The sequence below is a fragment of the Citrus clementina genome, unplaced genomic scaffold (assembly GCF_000493195.1).
Source record: "Citrus clementina cultivar Clemenules unplaced genomic scaffold, Citrus_clementina_v1.0 scaffold_4, whole genome shotgun sequence".
NCBI classification, from domain to species: Eukaryota; Viridiplantae; Streptophyta; class Magnoliopsida; order Sapindales; family Rutaceae; genus Citrus; species Citrus x clementina.
In genome coordinates, this window is record NW_006262274.1 from 7,445,471 (window position 1) to 7,469,590 (window position 24,120).

At 33.8% G+C, this 24,120-nt stretch overlaps 1 protein-coding gene across 5 annotated transcripts in view; it reads left to right on the forward strand.

Moving 5' to 3' along the window:
- The first annotated feature begins 2,381 nt into the window (after positions 1–2,381).
- LOC112098852 overlaps positions 2,382–24,120 on the forward strand; it is a 28,827-nt gene continuing 7,088 nt past the window's right edge. Inside the window, exons 1-5 of one of the 5 annotated variants that reach the window (XM_024185319.1) lie at positions 2,383–2,685; positions 2,940–3,313; positions 4,943–6,541; positions 19,784–21,720; positions 21,866–22,070. In XM_024185319.1, the coding sequence (XP_024041087.1) occupies positions 2,574–2,685; positions 2,940–3,313; positions 4,943–6,541; positions 19,784–21,718 (4,020 nt within the window). In that variant the 5' untranslated portion in view covers positions 2,383–2,573 and the 3' untranslated portion in view covers positions 21,719–21,720; positions 21,866–22,070. The other 4 variants (XM_024185321.1, XM_024185320.1, XM_024185322.1 and 1 more) reach the window with 4 other exon arrangements.

Below are 24,120 nucleotides of genomic sequence, written 5' to 3' on the forward strand. Positions count from 1 at the left end.
TTAAATGAAATATGCTTTCAGCAGGATTTTTTAAGAATTGTTGGGTAGTGAAGTGTTGTGGCTTTTAAGATACAATTGTACAATAAAAACTATAACCACCTAAACGAAAGTTATGATGGTATGTTTACTAATTAGAAATGAGAATGGAATTGAAAGAATCAGATTCATTAACCTGTTTACTTCCAAAATAAAGAGGGGAATGGAGATGAAATTTGAGTGGACTCTATAAATTTGGAATGTAAAATGGGAATCCTGTTCCCAAGTGGGGACGTGGGAATAAGAAATGACTTGATATTTGTACGTTTAGTGAAAATAAAATTTTTTAAACTCGTTTAATAGTAATAGTAGTAGTAATAATAATAATAATAATAATTTTTAATATTATTGTTATTATTATTGTAAATTATTATTACAATAATAATAAATAATGATCATAATCAACTAAGATTAGTTTATTAACTTGCAACAATTAATTTCAAGATAAAGTAAATACATCAATAGCAATACAACTCATTAAGATTTCGATTCCTAAACTTAAAGTAAACAATCTATTTTGATTTTGATCCCTCATTTCAATTCTAGCTCATTCCAAAGAAATTTAGTAAGTGCATCATGAGAGTTTATAAATTTTTATTTAAAATAGAAGAAATTAAAAATAAAATAGAAAACTGCCACAACCTAGTTGCTAGGAAGTTAACTTGAAAAAAAAAACCAACAAACCATTTTTTTTCTTAAAACAAAAAAATATAACTAGATAATAAATAAAAATCAATGTTAAATAATGCACGCTAGCTCTGCACACACTAGACTACACTCACAGTTTAAGAATTATATGAAAATGACAAAATCTAATGCTAGGTGCATTATTATTTATCTTTGGTCCATACACATTAAGAAGATAAAGGAGACGAAAGGAAAAAAAAAGGAGTAAATTGGTAATCACAATTTAATTTACACATTATTCATTATGTTATTCAATAATTTAGTTAATAATTGAACACAAATGTGATACTGTTGGAAATTCTGACGCCAAATTTATTTTTTAACCATGTCCTCTTCAATTCCAAATTTTTGATTAATTTATCTTTGAACCATGTTCAATTCAATATCAACTGTAAAAATTTTTTGTTCATTTTGTCCACCATATTAAAATAAGAGAATAAAAAAATGACAAGTTAAAAGATAAAAAAAATATAGTGTATTTCATTTATTTTATAATGTATTAAAATATATTCTTTTAATTTTTTAACTTATCTGTACTTTACAAAATAATATATTCCTTTAGTGGAAGGAAACTTAAATCTGTTATTACATGGGGCTAGAAGCGGCATACAAAGCAGTTATCTAGGAAGCAAATGAATGAAGATCTGGAAGCTTGGATTTCATAGAGCAAGTAAATTGCACACGGCTGATTTGTGAAGATTGCATGCTAATTACTATTGCATTTAAGTTAAGAGATCATTTGCAGGTTTGCTTGCAATCTAAGAAATTGGTCACTTCATCAAGTGCCTTTATATAAAGACCTGCAAATTGTGCTTTGTTGGCTTGATACACTGAAAAAGTGTGCAACGACGAGCAGCGTGTCGTGATTCGTGAATTGAAGAGGAAGCAGCAACGACAATCAATATTCGGCTTTTCATCTAAAACAACTCTTTATGCCTTTCCCATCCTAATGGACCTAATCTATATTCTATGGACATATTTTAATAATTAATCTCTTCCGTTGAAAAGGTATTTACAGCAATGAAAGCATCTCACATCAAGAAAAACGATTGCGATTCGAGTATTTGCTAAGTAAATTTAATTAATTGATTCAATTGTAAGTAGTGGGGAAAATGAGAGGGAGTTGTAATTTTTCTATATTTATTGTAGTATTATATATATATATATTAATATTTTTTTTGTTTAAATTTTTAAAGTGTAGAAAAAAATTTGAAAAATTTTTAAAACCATGTGATTTTAAAGACTTAAAATTTAAAACGTTTAAACCGTATTTTCACTTTAAAATTTTGAATTTATATATATATATATATCTTAGCACTATATTATCATTAGAATAATAATATATAAAATAAGGTAATGACTATATAGAATTACTTCGTTGTAGAGTTCTGACTCAGGCCCACAAAATAAAAGTGATAAATAATAAAAAAATAAAATAATACTGTAATTGTGTGGTTATTAACTTGCATGCTTTGCGGTGGACGGTAGCGGGACTTGAGGTTTCCTTACAGTCCGACAAAGTCCAAGGATCCATAACGTATATAACGTTGACGCACACATGTCGGCCACCAAATTTTGGCGCGTGAAAAAACGCCCTTCCCAGTTTCCATTTAACTCGAAGCTCATATCTTTCTTCACGAATAAGTTAAAGCCTTAAAAGGGGAAAGCATTGTCATAGTTTGAAAAAAAAAAAAAACGAGTTTCCTAATTGCAAACGTCGCATATATTTATATGTTCTTTCATTCGTCTTCGTTGGGCATACAGACAGACAGACTAAAACCCACTTGACAGGCTCGCCGACGAGTTACATTGCGCGTAGACAACACACACTCACTTTCTTTTCACAGTCCATGGAGTTCAACTTTGGACGAATTGACGGCAGAACGGCGCCGTCTCGGTCGTCTCCTTCTCCGTCATCTCAGAGCTCGAGCTACTCATCTGATGATCAAGCACGTCGAGGAGGTCCGTTTAGATCTCTCTCACAATCGTCATTATCCTCTATTTGCTTACTGAAAACAATAAATATACATATTTATATACACGTTTACTTTCAGTAATATCGTAAATTTTGAGCATTGCTACGAATTGTAATCCAAATGCTGCCTTAACTTTTGTGCTTTATGGAAAAATTTACTTCAGAACCTTAAATGCTTCTGCACTTGAAATCAAATAACGTAGCTTGCCATCTTGAATTAACATAAACAATCTCTTTCCAGGTAACTACTCAATGGGCCCCGATTTGTTGAAAAATCCAAGACTCCTTTACACGCTTCAGCGTGAGATTGAGAACGAGATAATCAGGCATGAAATAATTGCCGCAGAAATTGAGCGCCGGCGATTGCCTGAAGAAGAGGCGAGAAGAGAGCTGATGATTGAAAGAGAGATGGCAATGCATAGAGCAAGAGAAATGGGGCTCTCAATTGATGACAGGCTCTTGATGCAGCTACACACAAGGTACCCGTGGTTCCCATTTAGTAGGAATCTCGGCCTGGGATTTGGACATGATGTACTGCCTTCTACTCCGCCGCATTTTTCACATGGGCTTTGGAGTGGCTTGGACGTTAACAAGAAGGATGAACTGACTATGCTGGTCGGTATTCAATTTTACTTCTTCACATGGTTTATCTATTTATTTATTTTGTTGTCAATGAGTATATTTGTCTTCAATATTGTTTAATGATTTTATTATATGGAATCTGGTTTGCTACAAGTTTGATGGAATTGATTCAATCAGGTGCATCAAAAATTCAGTCTCAAGGGGGCATCATTGTGATTGATCAAGGAGATTTTTCTCCCCTGGTTACTGTAGCTGCATTTTTTCATTACAATGATTTGTTATGGCGGCATTACTGTAATCTGGGCAGAAAATAACCTGAGATTGATGACTTTGCTGATTCCTTAGATGTTGATTTTTGGTACCCTAGTTTACTTGGGGAAGTCTACCCTATGTATAAACGGCAGACTCTTGCACATGCCTTGCATTAGTATACAATGAAAGCATGATCAAATTACACCATGTAGAATGAAAATGAATAATATTGTACCAATTCTCTGGGACTAGAACCTTGCTTGGATCATGCTTTCATTGTTTATTTTCCTTGTGCACACTGTCCTTTTGCTCTACTTTTGCTCGTATTTCATGTCTAAACTTTTTGGATATTTTTCTTGTTACTGAGGTTTTAGCTTAGATACTGAGGTAGATGGATTACAGTAGCTATTAAGTTTAAATAACACAATATAACGAACAAGATTGTATTTCTTGTTACTTTTCTGGTGCATTCTAGGACTTCCCTGTGGACCTTTGCTCTTTTTTATTTTTTATTTTGATACTTATGAAACTTGGTAAGTCTTGTTTTGATTTATTAGAGATTTTCTGCTGATGGAAAATTTCAGAAGAAAGTAGTGACAATGCAGAGCTTACTAACTGGGGGGAGTTCAAAATGATAATTTTTTATTTTTGATTTATGAAAATTGAAAAATAAATAGAGAAAAGTGAGTTTGCTTCGTGTTGGTTTCTTCATCCTCTCCAATTGAAATACTCTGTAATGACATTGTTTCTCTTAAACCCTTATTCATCGAAGTTACTCTTTACATGTCTATTTGAATGGCTTTATCCCGCACTTACCTGCTTTGAACATAGAACAAGTCCAATTTGGCTGTGTATAGCTGACATGGATTTGAATGTTATTAGGAGGTCTTTGCTTGGAGATTCCCATGTCCATTCTTAGTGGTATAGGCCTTAGTCTTGATACACAGGTGACAAGTTTGTTGGGGAGTACATGTGGACTCACTATCTCGATTTAGTTCCAAACATCTTAGCATTTGATTATTTATGTTGGTTTCACAAGCTCAGTTTGGTTGGTCAACTCGGGCACATGAGAGAGTTTGTGTAACTCTTGACTATGCATGGAAATGCCAATGTCTGTGGCTTTAAAATTTGGGCAGTGAGGACATGTGATCCCTCATAACCTGGAATCACTGTGTCTCTGAACATTTTTCCTCCTAGTATTAACTATTTAAATATACTTATACATTCCTACCTTTTTTAAGAATTCAAAATTTAAAATAAAATTAGCGTGCTTTATTATTTTGTAAACAAATTCTTTCATCTGCACTACATTAGCAGATGATGGAGCTCACGGGGAATATTTTGCATTTTTACCATTGATGTGGAAACTAATACAGGGCATCATGGTTACTGTGTTTGTCTCATTTGCAGGGTAAGCCCGATTCCAATTTTTGTGGATCAAAGCCGAAAGCTGCCACGCCACCTTCAGGCTCTGGAGGGAACCCTTCAACAAGTTCAAACAAACCCAAGGAGTGGAGTTGTGCCCTCTGTCGGTTCAGTGCTACTACCGAGAGAGGTTTAGATGTGCATCTTCAAGGTACGAAGCACAAGGCCAAGGCAGCAGCACTACTTAGAAATAAGAAAATGTTCTGTAAGAGAGGTCTAGATGAGTGTCTTCGAGGTAAGAAGCACAAGGTCAAGGTAGTAAAACTACTTAGAGATAAGAAAATGTGCAGTAAATCCACTTCTTCTACATCAAAAAAATCTACACAAAGCAGAGGTTGTGCTGGCCAAAAAATGAAGACTAAAGTGCAAGAGGAATCAGTTAACGCTAATAAGACTGTTGGCGGTTTAAATCAGAAAGTGAAGGGTGCTCTAGATGAGCATCCTCCTCAAGGTAAGAAGCACAAGGGCAAGGTAGCAAGACTACTTAGAGATAAAAAAATGTGCAGTAACTCCACCTCATCTACGTCAAAAAAATCTATAGAAAGCAGAGGTGGTGCTGACCAAAAAATGAAGACTAAAGTGCAAAAGGAATCAGTTAAAGCTAATAAAACTGTTGGTGGCTTAAACCAGAAAGTGAAGGGTGGTCTACATGAGCATCCTCAAGGTAAGAAGCACAAGGCCAAGGTAGCAAGACTACTTAGAGATAAGAAAATGTGCAGTAACTCCACTTCTTCTACGTCAAAAAAATCTACAGAAAGCAGAGGTGGTGCTGGCCAAAAAATGAAGATTAAAATGCAAGAGGAATCAGTAAAAGCTAATAAAACTGTTGTTGGTTTAGACCAGAAAGTGAATGGTGGTCTAGATCAGCGTCCTCAAGTTAAGAAGCATAAGGTCAAGGAAGGACTACCTGGAGCGCAGAAGTGGGGAAAAAAATATACAGAAAGCAGAGATAGTGCTGGCCAAGAAATGAAGGCTAAAGCAGAAAAGGGGTCCGTTAAAGCTAATAAAACTGTTGTTGGTTTAGACCAGAAAGGGAAGGGTGGTCAAGCCCTGCAGGTTAAGCCCTATCCCAACCTTTGTGGATCAAAGCAGGAAGCTGCCACACTACCAGCAGATTCTGGAAAGCTCCGTTTGATGGGTTTAAAGAAACCCATGCATTGGAGTTGTGCCCTCTGTCAGGTCAGTGCTACTAGCAAGGGAGAACTAGTTAAGCATCTTCAAGGTAAGAAGCACAAGGCCAAGGAAGAAGAACTACTTGGAGCTCAGAAGGGGACCAAAAAATCTACAGAAAGCAGAGATATTGCTGGCCAAGAAATGAAGACTAAGGTAGAAGAGAAATCCGTTAAAGCTAATAAAACTGTTGTTGGTTCAGACCAGAAAGGGAAGGGTGGTCAAGCCCTGCAGGTTAAGCCCTATCCCAATCTTTGTGGATCAAAGCAGGAAGCTGGCGCACTACCAGCAGATTCTGGAAAGCGCCGTTTGACGACTTTAAAGAAACCCATGCATTGGAGTTGTGCTCTCTGTCAGGTCAGCGCTACTAGCAAGAGAGGTCTAGATGAGCATCTTCAAGGTAAGAAGCACAAGGCCAAGGAAGAAGGACTCGATAGGGGGAAGAAACACATGGCTCGGTCTAATGAATCTGAGAAAAATGATGAAGTCGTCCCCCTCACCACCAGCACGACAATTGTGACACCATTAGAGCCTACTGAGAAGGTTGAAGATGAAGATGTAGTGGCCAAAGAATCAAATGAAGAAACAGCAGACAGTGTTATTGAGAATGCTGAAGATGAAGAGGTGGTGGTCTATAGAGGAAGACAAAGTGGGCCCGACGCAGCAGACTCCTTGTTATGCTGAGGGTAAAGCTCTAACTATTATTTTGCACTTGCACTTCATTTTGAGTGTCTTAAAGCCAGCTGCACCTCACTTTATCGTTTGAAGACTAGGAAATCTGAATAATAAATTTAAGTTAATTCTTCCATCTCTTTATATATGGATTTGAAGGAACCGATTGATGAAGCCTATAAATTCAAGCAACGATTGTGTAATGGGGATCATGCGCTGTTCTCTACCATCCAGTCTTGGTAAACAGCTCGAAAAATGAAGTGCAGACACTATTAGATCTACTCTCTTTGAAAGTGCTTCGTACATGCATGTTTGTCACTGCAATGTTGTCATAGTCTCGTAGAGCTGATTCTTCACAATTCAGACATTCACCCATGAATTCTTTGAAATTTAGAGCTTTTCTTCATAGCTACCTCATTAGAAAACAAGTCATGACATAAGACTTATCGACTCAAAGCCGAATTTTCTCGATCATGACCTAACATCTGTTTATCTTGTGCTGGCAGGTGGTTGGATACCACTATCCCCAACTTGTGCAGAAGCTTCCTGACCTTTGTATGTCATCAGCAGTGGGTGCCGGATGTTTGATCAGATCGGCTAAATTATGAACTTATTGTTTATATTTGTGTCAATATTTACAAAGGAAGGGGGAAAAAAAACTAATATATTAAATAACGCGGCATCAAAAACGTCCTCCTAAACAAAATATGTATCTATTTTGTAAAATGAGTTAATAATTGTTATGAGAATTTACTCTTTTAACTCGTAGAGATACAACCTTAATATGCTGGTTAATTCAGCTCATTGAGAGGGAGACAATTAGACAAACATTATTTTATAAGAGTGAACTGCAAAAGTACTAGCTTTACCAGAGAGATTAATGTTGCCGTTCGCACTTTACAGTAACATTTGTTTAATTGCAACTCAATACAGGAATTGAACGTGTAAATGGAATTAATAATACTAAGGGAGAGAATTCGTCGAAATTAATAATACTAAGGGAGAGAATTCGTCGAACTCATAATATATGATGCTACATTGCTGCCATTTAAGAATTTCAGAGCCAACTAACAGTCACCTTTATTGGAAAATCCCACAAGAATTGGAAGCAATCACATACGTGAACAATTATATATATTCGTATCCATAATTAGATATCACATTCATCAATTAAATATGTTTTTTTTGTTGATAAATTGATATATTAGAGTATCACCAAAAGACTCTTCAAATAAGATTTTATTAATTATTTGAAGAGCTACCTCAATATTTAAGACTCCAAAAGACACTTAAATTAAGATTCTTCAAATAAGAAATGATTCTCTCCCTTCAAATTTGGAGAGTTGATTTCCCCATCTTCAATTTATACTTTATTATTTTTCATTGGAGAAAAAGAGAGAAGTGCTTTAATTGCTATTGACTTTTTCTTTAAAAAAAATAATTATTTGATTAAAAATAATATTAAGTTATTTCTATTTGAAGAGTCTTTTTGAGAATATCATATTTTTTTACCTTTCTATTTGCCACATAGGTAAGCAAATAGATATTTGAAGAGTAAAATTTATAGTCTTTTGGAGATGCTCTTACAATTAGAGCTTCATCAGTATTTTCAATCAAAAATTTGATCCAAACTCTCCTTAATAATTTTATTATGGCGCAGTCTAAAAGTCGACCCTCATTTAATAATGGAGTAAAATCTATTCCACTCTAAGTGCGAGAAGATAGATAGACCCCTACTAAAAAATGAGTCGAGTCCCATCCAACCCATGCGCTCAAGGTTCTAATTGAAATTTCATTTACGTTGCTTAGTTTCTAAGTTCCAAAATTGAAATTTCATGTAAAGATTTTTGCATTGGTGTCTTGTTGCGACCAATAAATTTGTTAGTTGCCTTGTGGGTCGCACTTCGTTTGAGAAAGCAAGCATGAAAATGCCACTTTTGAAACAAGAATAATGAGAGGCGTGGGTCTAATAAATCAATCAGTTTTATATTTTTATCCAAGGATGAAGATGGCGATGAGAGGAGCTCTCCTGTATGCTTTTTCATTATAGGTGTTCGCGGATCGAATTTTATGAATTAGACATCAATTAATATCCGTTCCACGATTTTGAGGACTATAAATTTTTAATTCAATCCAATTCACGGATTGCTGAAATTCAATCCAAATTCAATCCATTAGTCTGCAGATTGGATGCGGATTTGACATAAACCATATCTAATTCACCATTTTGCTAATTGGTTTGCAGACTAAAAATTTTTAATTTCATACTATCCATGAACTAATTAAATAAAAAATTAATATAAAAATGATTTTCTTACTAATCAAATTCAAGATTAAATATGATTCAAATAAATCAACTACTTAAATAAAGCTAGAAAATACATTCAAAATTTCAAAATATAACACACTAAAAAGAAAAAAAAAATCATTTGATTAGATTAGTATATGAAAATTAACTACTTAGGAAGTTATATTTGTTTATTTAATTATTTTTACTTTATATTATTATTGGATAAGATATAATATGGTGTAAATGTAACTATTTTATAACTTATTTATTTATTAGTAAGTACTAATGCTATATTTATAAGTTTAATTTTTATTAAATAAATATTTTTTAATGGATTTACAGATTTACGGAAGTAAATCCATATCTAATCTACCGATTGCGGATTTTCAATCCACCAATCAACGGATCAGATTTTTATAGATTGTATTTCTACGGATCAAACAAATTGAGCATATCATATTGAATTGTGAACACTCCTATTTTTCATTGGTACTCCTTGTGCCACCACTCTAAAGCTATAAACCTCAAATTTCTTCGTCATAGTCATGATGTAAGTAAGTTCTATAGGAAAACAAAAGCAATAATTAGTAATGGTTCCTAAATAATAATGAATAATAACATTTTTGATCATTTATAAGTATTGATTGTTGTGCCCGAAATGCGAAATCAAGTACACCAAATAATCATAAAAAAATAAACGACACATAATTTTATGTGGTTCGGCAATATGTATACATCCACGCGAGCAAGAGAAAATAATTGTATTACTAACAATTATTAGAGTACAATATTTGAGTAGAAACCTCACTTCCTAGAACCTAAATACACTCAGTACTCTCACACACACTTGAAAGGAAAATAAAAAACCTCACAATTGTTCACTCTCTTAACAATTCTACAATTTAATTGTTACTTTTTCAAAGTTTTTAGGATGATTTCAATGAACGAGTGCTCCTCTATTTATAGTTGAACCTTTCCATTCATGCTAGCCATTTTCAAAGCAAAAGTCTTGAGCACCTTTCAAAATTTCAAGGTTTGGTGCTATTAAGTCTATTATTTATAGAGTTGACGTCTTATGGCAAGTTTAGTTAAATTAAAATTTTATTTATTGCATATCTTGTAACATGATTAATTTATTAATTCCCTAATTTAGTGAGATTCCAATTTATTAGGAATATTTGTTTCCTAATTTAATTGGATACCTAATTTAGCAAGTCAATTAATGATGAGATTCTATAATTGGCGCATGAGATCTATTTAGAGCAAGAAATTGGTTAAAAAAAGAAGTTCATTAAATGCTCTAGATATTTCTTAAGAGACAAGTAAAGCAAGAAGATCATATTTATTCCTATTCAGAGTCATATGGATTATAAGAAGAAAGAAACTCTTATTTGGAAAGAATTCAAGTCTTTTAAGACTTGCTCTTTTTTTTTAAACCTTAGTGCCTATATAAAGAGAGATATTTCACAATTAAAGACACACAACACAGAGTATAAAGTAGAGAAGTAAAATTCGGCCTCCTCCTTAGAGAATTCAGATTTGGTGCATATTGTTATGTTGATTTATTTTCTTATCTCCTTTTCATCTCCGTGGAGAGTCTATGTGGATCTCGGATCACTAGACATGGAAGAATTGAAGAATTGTTGTTGATAACTTTGCGAATTTCCTTAAGGATCGTGGATCAATAGGAGTATCAATTATTCAAGAGAAGTAAATTCAGTCTAAGGTTGAGTAAACTATATAGTGATAAACTGTAAGTGAGAGTCTTAAGTTTGGTAAATTCATAAGTTGTAACATCTCAACTTAGTGAATTACTTTTTATTTTGATGTGGCCTCGTGGATGTAGGATTGATTAATTCAAACCACGTAAAAATCTTAGTGTCATTTAATTTTTATAATTTATTGTGTTTTTAGAAAATTAATGTTTTTTATGCGGATGAACAGTAACAGTAAACAATGTCAATGAACAGTAATGATGAACAGTAACCGTAAATAGTACGATGAACAATATTTCTAAAAATTAATTAAGTTGTTAATTTTAAAATTTTTAATTGCCTAAATCTATTTGTAATAGATCTAAATTCTTTTCATGTGCCAACTTTTCAAGTTTTGCATGCTTAGGCACATGCATATGTCAAATTTTCAAGATTTGGTGTCAACTTTTCAAGCTTTGCATGCTTAATCACATACTTGTTTAACCAAAGTCACAGGAGCCCCTATGTTACAATTAATGTAACATACACACTTAACAACAACCACACAAATAATAGGCCCACACAATTTATGTGATTGTTGTTGAGTGTGTATGTTACATTAATTAGAACATAACATTTGCCAAGTCAAAAAGGTCGTCTGTGCTCAACATTGATATGATTTTATTTATTTAATGTCAGATCGATGCAAAAACACATTCACAGCCAGCTAAACTACACTAAAATAGTGCGGGTTCAGTTTCATTTAAGATTTAACTTATATCAAATCATTGGAGAGAAATGAGCTTAATTAATTACCTGATAACTGCAGCCATTTAATGTTTCGTCAGAAAAGAATTCACCAAGATTATAGCAAGATTTTTTCCCTCTTGAAGCACCAATCCCTGAGAATATCTGGGCGTGGTATCTGTGCCTGATGATAAGGCTCTGATTAAAACCTTAACTTAATGATCGACTCTGAGCTGATGCTGATGTACTATACAATATTAAAAAATTATTGTTTTCCCGCTAAGATCTTTTCAGTCAGGCATTTTATCAAACACGTGAATGTAGCCTCAAATACCTGTAACTTAACCAACAATATTGCAAAGACAAATGATGGGACCGAACAATTGACAAATCAATTGCAATAAGCACAATTTAAATTTAAGTATGTGCGCGCGCGTGTATATATACACACACGTACATATATAGTGTTGATCTGGTTTAATAGTTTTACCAATCTTTAATAGAGTGTACATATATATATATATATATATATATATATATATATATATATATGATAAAGCCATAAGATATTGAATTGATACTTTATTTCGTACTAATTTATGTTCTTAAAATTTTTCATCAAAAGTTATACCATGTTGTTTGTCTTAAACGATCCTTTTCCTATGTGTGATGTTGAAATAAAAATATAACTATTTCGACATTTAAGAAGTATTTATTTTTATTCTTTTTTTTTTATTGAAACAAGAAAGAGACAGAAGAGAAGAGTTTAATCCTTTTTTACAGTGATTTCCTTAATTAGCAAGTAATTTCAAGCATTATAAAATCACATTGGATATAAATTTACCATCAAATTCAATCCATTTATATATGATTGATATATTACTATACTTTTCTTTAGGTCTATAAGTAGCTTTGTAGTGCCAAACTAAATGAATCTGGAGTAAGTGAGAAATTTCAATCACGGACAGAATATAAGATTGAGAATTATTGATTAGGTTAATAATCCATGGCAAGAAATTCTGATAAGTTTACATCAAAATACTATCGAGATTTCTTGAACATGCACAATCGATTTTGAGTCTGTCATTAACACATTAACCTAATTAACATATACAGTGAGTAATATTTTTTATTTTTTGGTAGAAATAATAATATATCCTGTCCTTTGAATAATTGAATTCCACCTTCAGCCTGCAGAATGATCCCCTTTAAGATCTGTGGCAGGTCAAGTCTATTTAGGAAATAGGAAATATAATTTAGTTGGTTTAATTATTTTGGGTTTAATGAGGATCTGGAAGCATACAAGGAGTAGTTTAGGAAGCAAATCAACGAAGACCTGCAAGCTTGGATAGCATAAATAAAGTAAACTGGACATGGTTGATTTGTGAAGATTGCATGCTTGCTTGCAGTCTAAGAATTGGTCACTTGATCGTTATGTAAAGGGCTCGCAATTTGTACTTCGGTGGCTTGATGAACTAAACCGTATACAAATCTTTTTCATACCTTTTTTTTAAATTTTTTTTTAAGGTAAGCCAAATCGATTTTTATTCCGGTTCGATTAAAACCAAGTCGGATTCGAAATATATTTTAAGTTCCGTTCGATTAACCAATCCGACAAATGATAAATTTTGTTAGTGCTATCTCTTCCATTATTTTTTATTAGGATCGTAATATATAAAATAAATCTAAATATCCTTATAATCCCAGAAAGTCACGTCCATAACTAAATTTGTCTTGGCTTATACTGATGTCCACAAACAGATTTAGTGTGTATTAAAAGAAACATTCCTCCTATTTACTATTTAGGTTTCCATCATATAAATAATTTTTTTTCTTCACGAATAAGTTAAAGCCTTAAAAGGGAAAAGCATTATTTTACTTTAAAAAGACACGAGTTTCTCAATTGCATTTCATGAACAAATTAAAGCCTTAAAAGGGAAAATAATTATTATAGATATATATTATAAAAAAAAAAACACTAGTTTCCTAATTGCAAGTGTGGGGTGTGTGTGTGTGTGTGTCTCTCTCTCTCTATATATATATATGTATGTGTGTATGTATGTATATTTGTCTTTGTTGGGCACACAAACAAATTAATGGTGCATTTGGGGCAGTTGCTTCACCCCTTATATTCTTACGGACTGTGGTGTGATAGTGCAACTACCTCAAATGCACCCTAAAACATTTGACATGCTTGCCAACAATTTTTACCTTACGCATAGGCATACACACTTTCTTTCGTTCCACAATCAATGGAGTTCAAATTAAACAGTAATATTTAAGTCATCATTTTATATACTATTGAATTGGATATAAATAATTAGATCTACTAAATAAAATATATCTGTCGTCATATAAATGAATAATTAGTATGAATTACTAATTATTTTACCATAATTAAATAAATATGCTTTCATTAGGATTTCTTAAGAATTGTTTGGTAGTGAAGTGTTGTGACTTTTAAGATATAGTTGTAAAATTAAACACTATAACTACTTAAAAGAGAGTTATGATGGTGTATTTACTAATTAGAATATAAGATTCATTAATTTGTTTACTTCCAAAATGAGGTGAGTGAAAATGAAATTTGAGTGGGCTCTATTAATTTGGAATGTGAAATGGGAATCCTATTCCCAAGCGGGGACGTGGGAATGAGAAGTAACTTGACATTTGTACCCTTAGTGAAAATATAAATTTCTTTTTAACTCGTTTAATAATAATAACAAATAATGATCATTACCAACTAAGGTCAATTTCAAAACAAAGTAAACACATCAATAGCAATATAGCTCATTAAGATTTTGATTTTTATAGTTAAAGTAAACAATCTATTCTAATTTTAATTTCTAATTTCGATTCTAACTCATTCCAAAGATGATTAGTAAACGCACCACGAGCGTTCATCAATTTTTATTTAAAATTGAAGAAATTAAAAATAAAATAAAATAACTACACAACCTAGTTGCTAGGAAGTTAAAAAAATATTTTTTTTCTTAGAACAAAAAATATAACTAGATAATAAATAAAAATCAATGTTAAATAATGCACATTAGTTCTACACAAACTAGACTACGGTCATGTTTGAGATTGAAGTTCTGTAGTTTTTAAGTTGCAGCTGCTGTTGAAAAAAAGTTGTAATTATGAAACAAAACTTACAGCACAACATATATAACTAACATTTTGCCAGCTCATCTTACACGTCAGCAACCATAACTAACAATAACGAACTATTCTTAACATGTAGTGAATATAAATTTTAAATAATAATTTTGACAAAATTATTAAAGATATAATAGATTTTTCATCATACAAATGAAAAATTATATCAACATAACTTTCAAGCTACAGCAACTAGTGTTTACTAAACACTTTAGTGCTGTAGTTTTTAAGGTACAGCTGTCAAACCTCAATCCTAAACGCACCCTACACTCAGTTTAAGAATTATATGAAAATGACAAAATCTAATGCTATGTGCATTATTATTTATCTTTGGTCCATAAATATTAAGAAGATAAAGGAGATGAAGGAAAAAAAAAGAGTAAATTTGTAATCGCAATTTAATCTTATGCTCTGATTTTGAAGCAATTTGGCAGAGTTTTGAGGATCCAATCATGAACCATGTCCACTTCTATCTCTCGCTGCTTTGTTAACCATTCTGGATCATTTTTTGTTGCTGGTTGTATTTCTAAGCAAGGGGAACCTGCTCCAATTTACATTCATTATGTTATTCAATAATTTAGTTAATAATTGAACACAAATTTGGTACACTTAGAAATTCTGTCGCCAAATTTGTAACTGCAGAAATTTATTTTTTAACCATGACCTCTTCAATACCAAATTTTTGATTAATTTGTTTTTCAACCATGTCCAATTTAGTACTAACTTTACAAATTTTTTGTTCATCTTGTCCACCATATTAAAGTAAGAGAGTAAAATAAATGACAAGTTAAAGATAAAAAGTATAGTATATTTCATTTATTATATAGTGTATTAAAGTGTATATATATATATATTTTAACTTATCCCCTACTTTACAAAATAATATATTCCTTTATTGGAAGGGAACTCAAATCTGTCATTACATGGGGCATACAAAGCCGTTATCTAGGAAGCAAATGAATGAAGATCTGGAAGCTTGGATTGCATAAATCAAGTAAATTGCACGCGGCTGATTTGTGAAGATTGCATGCTAATTACTATTGCATTTAAGTTAAGAGATCATTTGCAGGTTTGCTTGCAATCTAAGAAATTGGTCACTTGATCAAGTGCCTTTATATAAAGACCTGCAAATTGTACTTTGTTGGCTTGATGCATTGAAAAGTGTGCAACGACGAGCAGCGTGTCGTGATTCGTGAATTGATGAAGAGGAAGCAGCAATGACAAATAATATTCGGCTTTTCATCTAAAACAACTCTTTATGTCTTTCCCATCCTAATGGACCTAGCATGCGTTTGGGGCACCGCGTGCCACCACGGCGCAGCTGCTCCCCACCGTTTTTATTCTAGGAGAATATTCCTTAAAATATAAGATGGAAAATAGTCATTCCAAACACACTCCTAATCTATATTCTACAAACATATTAAATTTAATAATTAATTTCTTCCGTTGAAAAGGTATTTACAATAATGAAAGAATCTCACATCAAGAAAACGAGTGCGATTTGAGTATTTGCTAAGTAAATTTAATTAATTGATTTAATTGTAAGTAGTGGGAAAAATGAGAGGGAGTTGTAATTTTTCTATATTTATTGTAGTATTATATATATATATATATATATTAGCACTATATTTTTTTTATTAAAATAGTAATATATAAAATAAAGTAATGATTATGTAGAGTTATTTCATTATAGTACACTATTTTATAATCACACAATTAAAAAAATAAATTGACACCGTAATTGTGTGGTTATTAACTTACATGCTTTGCGGTGGATCATAGCCGGACTGAAGTTTCCTTACACTACAGTCCCAGAGAGTCAGATCCATAACGTGTATAGTGTTGACGTACACATGTCGGTCACCAAACTTTGGCGCGTGAAAAAACACCCTTCCTAGTTTCCATTTAACTCGAAGCTCATATCTTTCTTCGCGAGCAAGTTGAAGCCTTAAAAGGGAAAAGCTTTATTATAGTTTGAAAAAAAAAAAAAAAAAACGAGTTTGCTAATTGCAAACGTCGCTTATATTTATATGTTCTTTCATTCGTCTTCGTTGGGCATACAGACAGACAGACTAAAACCCACTTGACAGGCTCGCCGACGAGTTACATTGCACGTAGACAACACACACTCACTTTCTTTTCACAGTCCATGGAGTTCAACTTTGGACGAATTGACGGCAGAACGGCGCCGTCTCGGTCGTCTCCTTCTCCGTCATCTCAGAGCTCGAGCTACTCATCTGATGATCAAGCACGTCGAGGAGGTCCGTTTAGATCTCTCTCACAATCGTCATTATCCTCTATTTGCTTACTGAAAACAAAAAAACTAAAAGAAAAATAAAGGAAATATACATATTTATATATAGACGTTTGCTTTCAGTAATGTCGTAATTTTGAGAATTGCTTCGAATTGTGATCCAAATGCTTTATGGAAAAATTTATTTCAGAACCTTAAATGCTTTTGCACTTGAAATCAAATAACGTAGTTTGCCATCTTGAATTAACATAAACAATCTCTTTCCAGGTAACTACTCAATGGGCCCCGATTTGTTGAACAATCCAAGACTCCTTTACACGCTCCAGCGTGAGATTGAGAAGGAGATAATCAGGCATGAAATAATTGCTGCAGAAATTGAGCGCCGGCGATTGCCTGAAGAAGAGGTGAGAAGAGAGCTGATGATTGAAAGAGAGATGGCAATGTATAGAGCAAGAGAAATGGGGCTGTCAATTGATGACAGGCTCTTAATGCAACTATACACAAGGTACCTGTGGTTCCCATTTAGTAGGAATCTCGGCTTGGGATTTGGACATGATGTACTGCCTTCTACTCTGCCGCATTTTTCACATGGGCTTTGGAGTGGCTTGGACGTTAACAACAAGGATGAACTGACTATGCTGGTCGGTATTCAATTTTACTTCTTCACATGGTTTATTTATTTATTTATTTTGGTTGGTGTCAATGAGTATATTTGTCTTCAATATTGTTTAATGATTGTATTATATGGAATCTGGTTTGCTACAAGTTTGATGGAATTGATTCAATCAGGTGCTAAATTTAGAGGCATGTGAATGATGTGCATCTGGTTTTGGCATCTTGTCTTTGAGTTTTGCTCTTATTGACAAGGTAGGTGCATCCAGGTTTGCTACCCATGCATGCGGTAATCCTTGTTCTTCTGTGGGCTGTGCATAAAAAATTCAGTCCTAAGGGGGCATCATTGTGACTGATCAAGGAGATTTTTCTCCCTTGGTTTCTGTAGCTGTAATTTTTCATTACAACGATTTTTTATGGTGGCATTACTGTAATCTGGGCAGAAAATAACCTCAGATTGATGACTTTGCTGATTCCTTAGATGTTGATTTTTGGTACCCTAGTTTACTTGGGGAAGTCTACCCTATGTATAAACGGCAGACTCTTGCACATGCCTTGCCTTAGTAGACAATGAAAGCATGATCAAATTACACCATGTAGAATGAAAACGAATAATATTGTACCAATTCTCTGAGTGTAGAACCTTAATTGGATCATGCTTTCATTGTTTATTTTCCTTGTGCACACTGTCCTTTTGCTTCACTTTTGCTGGTATTTCATGTCTAAACTTTTTGGATATTTTCCATGTTACTGAGGTTATAGCTTAGGTACTGAGGTAGATGGATTTCAGTAGATATTAAGTTTAAATAACACAATATAACCAACAAGATTGTATTTATTGCTATTTTTCTGGTGCATTATAGGACTTCCCAGTGGACCTTTACTCACTTTTGTTTTGATACTTATGAAACTTGGTAAGTGTTTTTTTGATTTATTACAGATTTTCTGCTGATGGAAAATTTCAGAAGAAAGTAGTTACAATGCAGAGCTTACTAATTGAGGGGAGTTCAAAATGATAATTTTTGACTTTGGATTTATGAAAATTGAAGTATTAGTAGAGATAAGTGAGTTTGTTTCGTGTTAGTTTCTTCATCCTTTCCAATTGACAATGCAGAGCTTACTCTTTACATGTCCATTTGAATGACTTTATCCTGCATACGTGGATTTGAATGTTATTAGTAAGCCATTGCTTAGAGATTCCCATGTCCATTCTTAGTGCTATAGACCTTGGTCTTGATGCACAGGTGACAAGTTTTTTGGGGAGTACATTTGGACTCACTATCTTGATATAGTTTCAAATATTTTAGCATTTGATACTTACGTTGGTTTCACAAGTTCAGTTTGGTTGGTCAACTCAGGTGCATGAGAGAGTTTGTGTAACTCTCGACCATGCGTGCAAATGCCAATGTATGTGGCTTTAAAATTTGGGCAGTGAGGACACGTGATCCTCTATAACCTGGAATCACTATGTGTCTGAAACCTTTTTGAATGAAAAACATGAGCTTGTAGCAAGCTAAGGTTCCAAGAGAGGTTACATATGTTTACCATCAAGTGTCACATGAACTTGTACAGACTGATGTTTCTGTTTTCGGGTAATTTCTTATTTAAAATCTTGTTGCTTCTGTTTGTGTATGTGTGTTGGGCTGGAGGCTTCATTAAAATGGTGTTTCCTCAAATTATGAAATAATGCTCATAAGTATTAATATCATCTCTTCTTGTCCAGCTTATTAAGAAAGTGTTGCAGAATCCTATTCAAACACATTCCCTTTTTTGTTTCTGGGAAGGGAAGATTTTCCTAGTTCAGTGCTAAATTAACAAGGATTCTGGTTGTATTAACTATTTAAAATATATTTCTACATTCTGACCTTTTCCGAGAAATTCAAAATTTAAAATACAATTAGTGCGCATTATTATTTTGTAAACAAATTCTTTTATCTGTACTACATTAGCAGATGATGGAGCTCACAGGGAATATTTTGCATTTTTTACCATTGATGCGGTAACTAATGCACGGCATCATCGTTACTGTGTTTGGGTCTCATTTGCAGGGTAAGCCTGATTCCAATATTTGTGGATCAAAGCAGAAAGCTGCCACACCACCTGCAGGTTCTGGAAAGCTCCCTTCAACAAGTTCAAACAAACCCAAGAAGTGGAGCTGTGCCCTCTGTCAGGTCAGTGCTACTACTGAGAGAGGTCTATATGTGCATCTTCAAGGTAAGAATCACAAGGCCAAGAAAAATCTACTTAGAGATTTAAAGATGTTCATTATCTCCACTTCAAAAAAATCTACTGAGAGCAGAGATAGCGGTGGCCAAGAAATGAAAACTAAAGTACAAAAGGAATCAGTTAAAGGTAATAAAACTGTTGTTGATTTAGACCAGAAAGTGGAGGGTGGTCTAGATGGGCATTCTCAACGTAAGAAGCACAAGGCCAAGGTAGCAAGACTGCTTAGAGGTAAGAAAATGTGTGGTAACTTCACTTCTTCTGTGTCAAAAAAATCAACAGAAAGCAGAGGTGGTGCTGGCCAAACAATGGAGACTAAAGCACAAGAGGAATTAGTTAAAGCTAACAAAACTGTTGTTGGTTTAAACCAGAAATTAAAGGGTGGTCTAGATGGGCATCCTCGACGTAAGAAGCACAAGGCCAAGGTAGCAAGACTACTTAGAGATAAGAAAATGTGCAGTAACTCCACTTCTTCTACGTCAAACAAATCAAAAGAAAGCAGAGGTGGTTCTGGCCAAAAAATGAAGACTAAAGTACAAGACGAATCAGTTAAAGCTACTAAAACTGTTGTCGGTTTAAACCAGAAAGTGAAGGGTGGTCTAGATGAGCATCCTCAAGGTAAGAAGCACAAGGTCAAGGAAGAACTACTTGGAGCTCAGAAGTGGACAAAAAAATCTACAGAAAGCAGAAATATTGCTGGCCAAGAAATGAAGACTAAGGTAGAAGAGAAATCTGTTAAAGCTAATAAAACTGTTGTTGGTTCAGACCAGAAACGGGAGGGTGGTCAAGCCCAGCAGGTTAAGCCCTACCCCAATGTTTGTGGATCAAAGCAGGAAGCTGCCACACTACCAGCAGATTCTGGAAAGCCCTGTTCAACGGGTTCAAAGAAACCCATGCATTGGAGTTGTGCCCTTTGTCAGGTCAGTTCTACTAGCAAGAGAGATCTAGATGAGCATCTTCGTGGTAAGAAGCACAAGGCCAAGGAAGAAGAACTACTTGGAGCTCAAAAGTGGACAAAAAAATCTACAGAAAGCAGAGATGGTGCTGGCCAAGAAATGAAGACTAAAGTAGAAGAGGAATCCATTAAAGCTAATAAAACTTTTGTTCGTTTAGACCAGAAAGGGAAGGGTGGTCAAGCCCTGCAGGTTAATCCCTATCCCAATCTCTGTGGATCAAAGCAGGAAGCTGCCACACTACCAGCAGATTCTGGAAAGCTCCGTTTGGCGAGTTTAAAGAAACCCATGCATTGGAGTTGTGCCCTCTGTCAGGGGAGTGCTACTAGCAAGGGAGAATTAGTTAAGCATCTTCAAGGTAAGAAGCACAAGGCCAAGGAAGAAGAACTACTTGGGGCTCAGAAGTGGAGAAAAAAATCTACCGAAAGGAGAGATGGTGCTGGCCAAGAAATGAAGACTAAAGTAGAAGGGGGATCCGATAAAGCTAATAAAACTCTTGTTGGCTTAGACCAGAAAGGGAAGGGTGGTCAAGCCCTGCAGGTTAAGCCCTATCCCAATCTTTGTGGATCAAAGCAGGAAGCTGCCGCACTACCAGCAGGTCCTGGAAAGCTCCGTTTGACGAGTTTAAAGAAACCCATGCATTGGAGTTGTGCCCTCTGTCAGGTGAGTGCTAGTAGCAAGAAAGATCTAGTTGGGCATCTTCAAGGTAAAAAGCACAAAGCCAAGGAAGAAGGACTAGAAAGGGAGAAGAAACACATGGCTCGGTCTAATGAATCTAAGAAAAATGATGAAGCCGTCCCCCTCACCACCAGCACAATTGTGACACAATTAGAGCCTACTGAGAAGGTTGAAGATGAAGATGTAGTGGCCAAAGAATCAAATGAAGAAACAGCAGACAGTGTTATTGAGAATGCTGAAGATGAAGAGGTGGTGGTCTATAGAGGAAGACAAAGTGGGCCGGACGCAGCAGACTCCTTGTTATGCTGAAGGTAAAGCTGTAACTTTTATTTTGCCCGTGCACTTCATTTTGAATGTCTTAAAACCAGCTGCACCTCACTCTATCATTTGAAAACTCGGAAATCACAATAATAAATTTAAGTTAATTCTTCCATCTCTTTGTATATGGATTTGAAGGAACCAATTGATGAAGCCTATAAATTCAAGCAACAATAGTGTAATGGGGAACATGCGCTGTTCTCTACTATCCAGTCTTGGTAAACAGCTCAAAAAATGAAGTGGAGATACTATTAGATCTACTCTCTATGAAAGTGCTTCAGACATGCATGTTTGCCACTACAATGTTGTCATAGCCTCATAGAGCTGATTCTTCACAATTCAGATATTCACCCATGAATGGATGGAATTTAAGGAAAATTTCCTTATAAATTCATCATAGGAGAAAATTTTCTTAAAGATGTCTTAAGATAAAATCCTCGTAAGAATGAAATTTAATGAAAAACTCCTTAGAGAAAATCACCCTAAGATAAATTCCTCCTAAAGATGGAATTTGAAGAAAAATTCATTAAAAAAATCATCATAGGATAAAATACTCATAAGGATGGAATTTAAGGAAAAATTCCATCAAAAAATCATCCTGGAATCAAATCCTCTTAAGGATAAAATTTAGGGAAAAATTCCTTAGAGAAAATCATCCTACGATAAAATCCTCCTAAGGATGGCATTTAAGCAAAAATTCCTTAGAAAAATCATCCTAGTATCAAATCCTCCTAAAGATGAAATTAAAGGAAAATTTTGTTCCAAAAATTATCCTAGGATAAAATTCTCTTAAGGATAAAATTTCAGGAATAATTCCTTAGAGAAAATCATCATAAGATCAAATATTTTAAGGATAGAATTTAAGGAAAAATTACTTAGAAAATCATCCTAGGATAAAATCCTCATAAGGATATCCGAGAATAACATCCTCCTAAGGATGAAATTTAAGGAAAAATTCCTTGGAGAAAATCATCATAGGATCAAATCCTCCTAAGGATGGAATTTAAGGAAAACTTCCTTATAAAATCATCGTAGGATAAAATTCTCTTAAAGATATCCTAAGATAAAATCCTCCTAAGGATGAAATTTAAGGAAACTTCCTTAGAGAAAATCACCCTAGGATAAATTCCTTTTAAGGATGAAATTTAAAGAAAAATCCCTTAGAGAAAATCATTTTAGGAGTCCATCCTCCTAAAGATGGAATTTAAAGAAAAATCCCTTAAAAAAATCATCCTACGAGCAAATCCTCGTAAAGATGAAATTTAAGGAAAAGTTCCTCAGAGAAAATCATCCTAGGATCAAATCCTCCAAAGGATGGAATTTAAAGAAAAACTCCTTAGAAAATCATTCTAGGATAAATCCTCTTAAGGATATCTTAGGATAAAATCATTCTAAGGATGAATTTTAAGGAAAATTTCATTCGAGAAAATCATCATAGGGTCAAATCCTCCTAAGGATGGAATTTAAGGAAAAATTCCTTAGAGAAAATCATTTTAGGATCAAATTCTCCTAAGGATGGAATTCTAGGATAAAATTCTCTTAAAGATATCCTATAATAAAATCCTCCTAAGGATGAAATTTATGAAAACATTTCTTAGAGAAAATCACCATAGGATAAATTCCCCCTAAGGATGGAATTTAAGGAAAAATTGCTTTGGGAAAATCATCCTGGGATAAAATACTCCTAAGGATGGCATTTATGGAAAAAGTCCTTAGAAAAAATCATCCTAAAATCAAGTCCTCCTAAGGATGGAATTTATGGAAAAATTCCTTAGAGAAATCATCCTGGGATCAAACCCACCGAAATATGAAATTTAAGGAAACATTCCTTAGAAAAATTATTCTAAGATCAAATTCTCCTAAGGATGGAATTTAAGAAAAAATTCCTTCGAGAAAATCTTCCTAGGATCAAATCCTCCTCAGGATGAAATTTTAGGAAAAATTTCTTGAAAAAATCATCCTAGGATCAAATCCTCATAAGGATGAAATTTAAGAAAAAAATCCTTATAAAACCATCCTTGGATAAAATTCTCTCAAAGATATCCTAAGATAAAATCCTCCTAAGGATAAAATTTAAAGAAAAATTTCTTAGAGAAAATAATCCTCGAATCCAATCCTCCTGTGGATGGAATTTTAAAAAAAAAATTCCTTAGAAAATTGTCTTAGGATAAAATGCTATTAAGGATATCTTAGGATAGAGCCCTCCTAAGGATGAAATTTAAGGAAAGTTTTCTTAGAAAAATCATCCTTAGATAATTTCCTCCAAAACTTAAAATTTAAGGAAAAATTCGTTAGAAAAAAATTCTTAGGATAAAATCCTCTTAAGCATATCCAAGGATAAAATCCTTTTAAGGAAGAAATTTAAGGAAAACTTCCTTAGAGAAAATCATCCT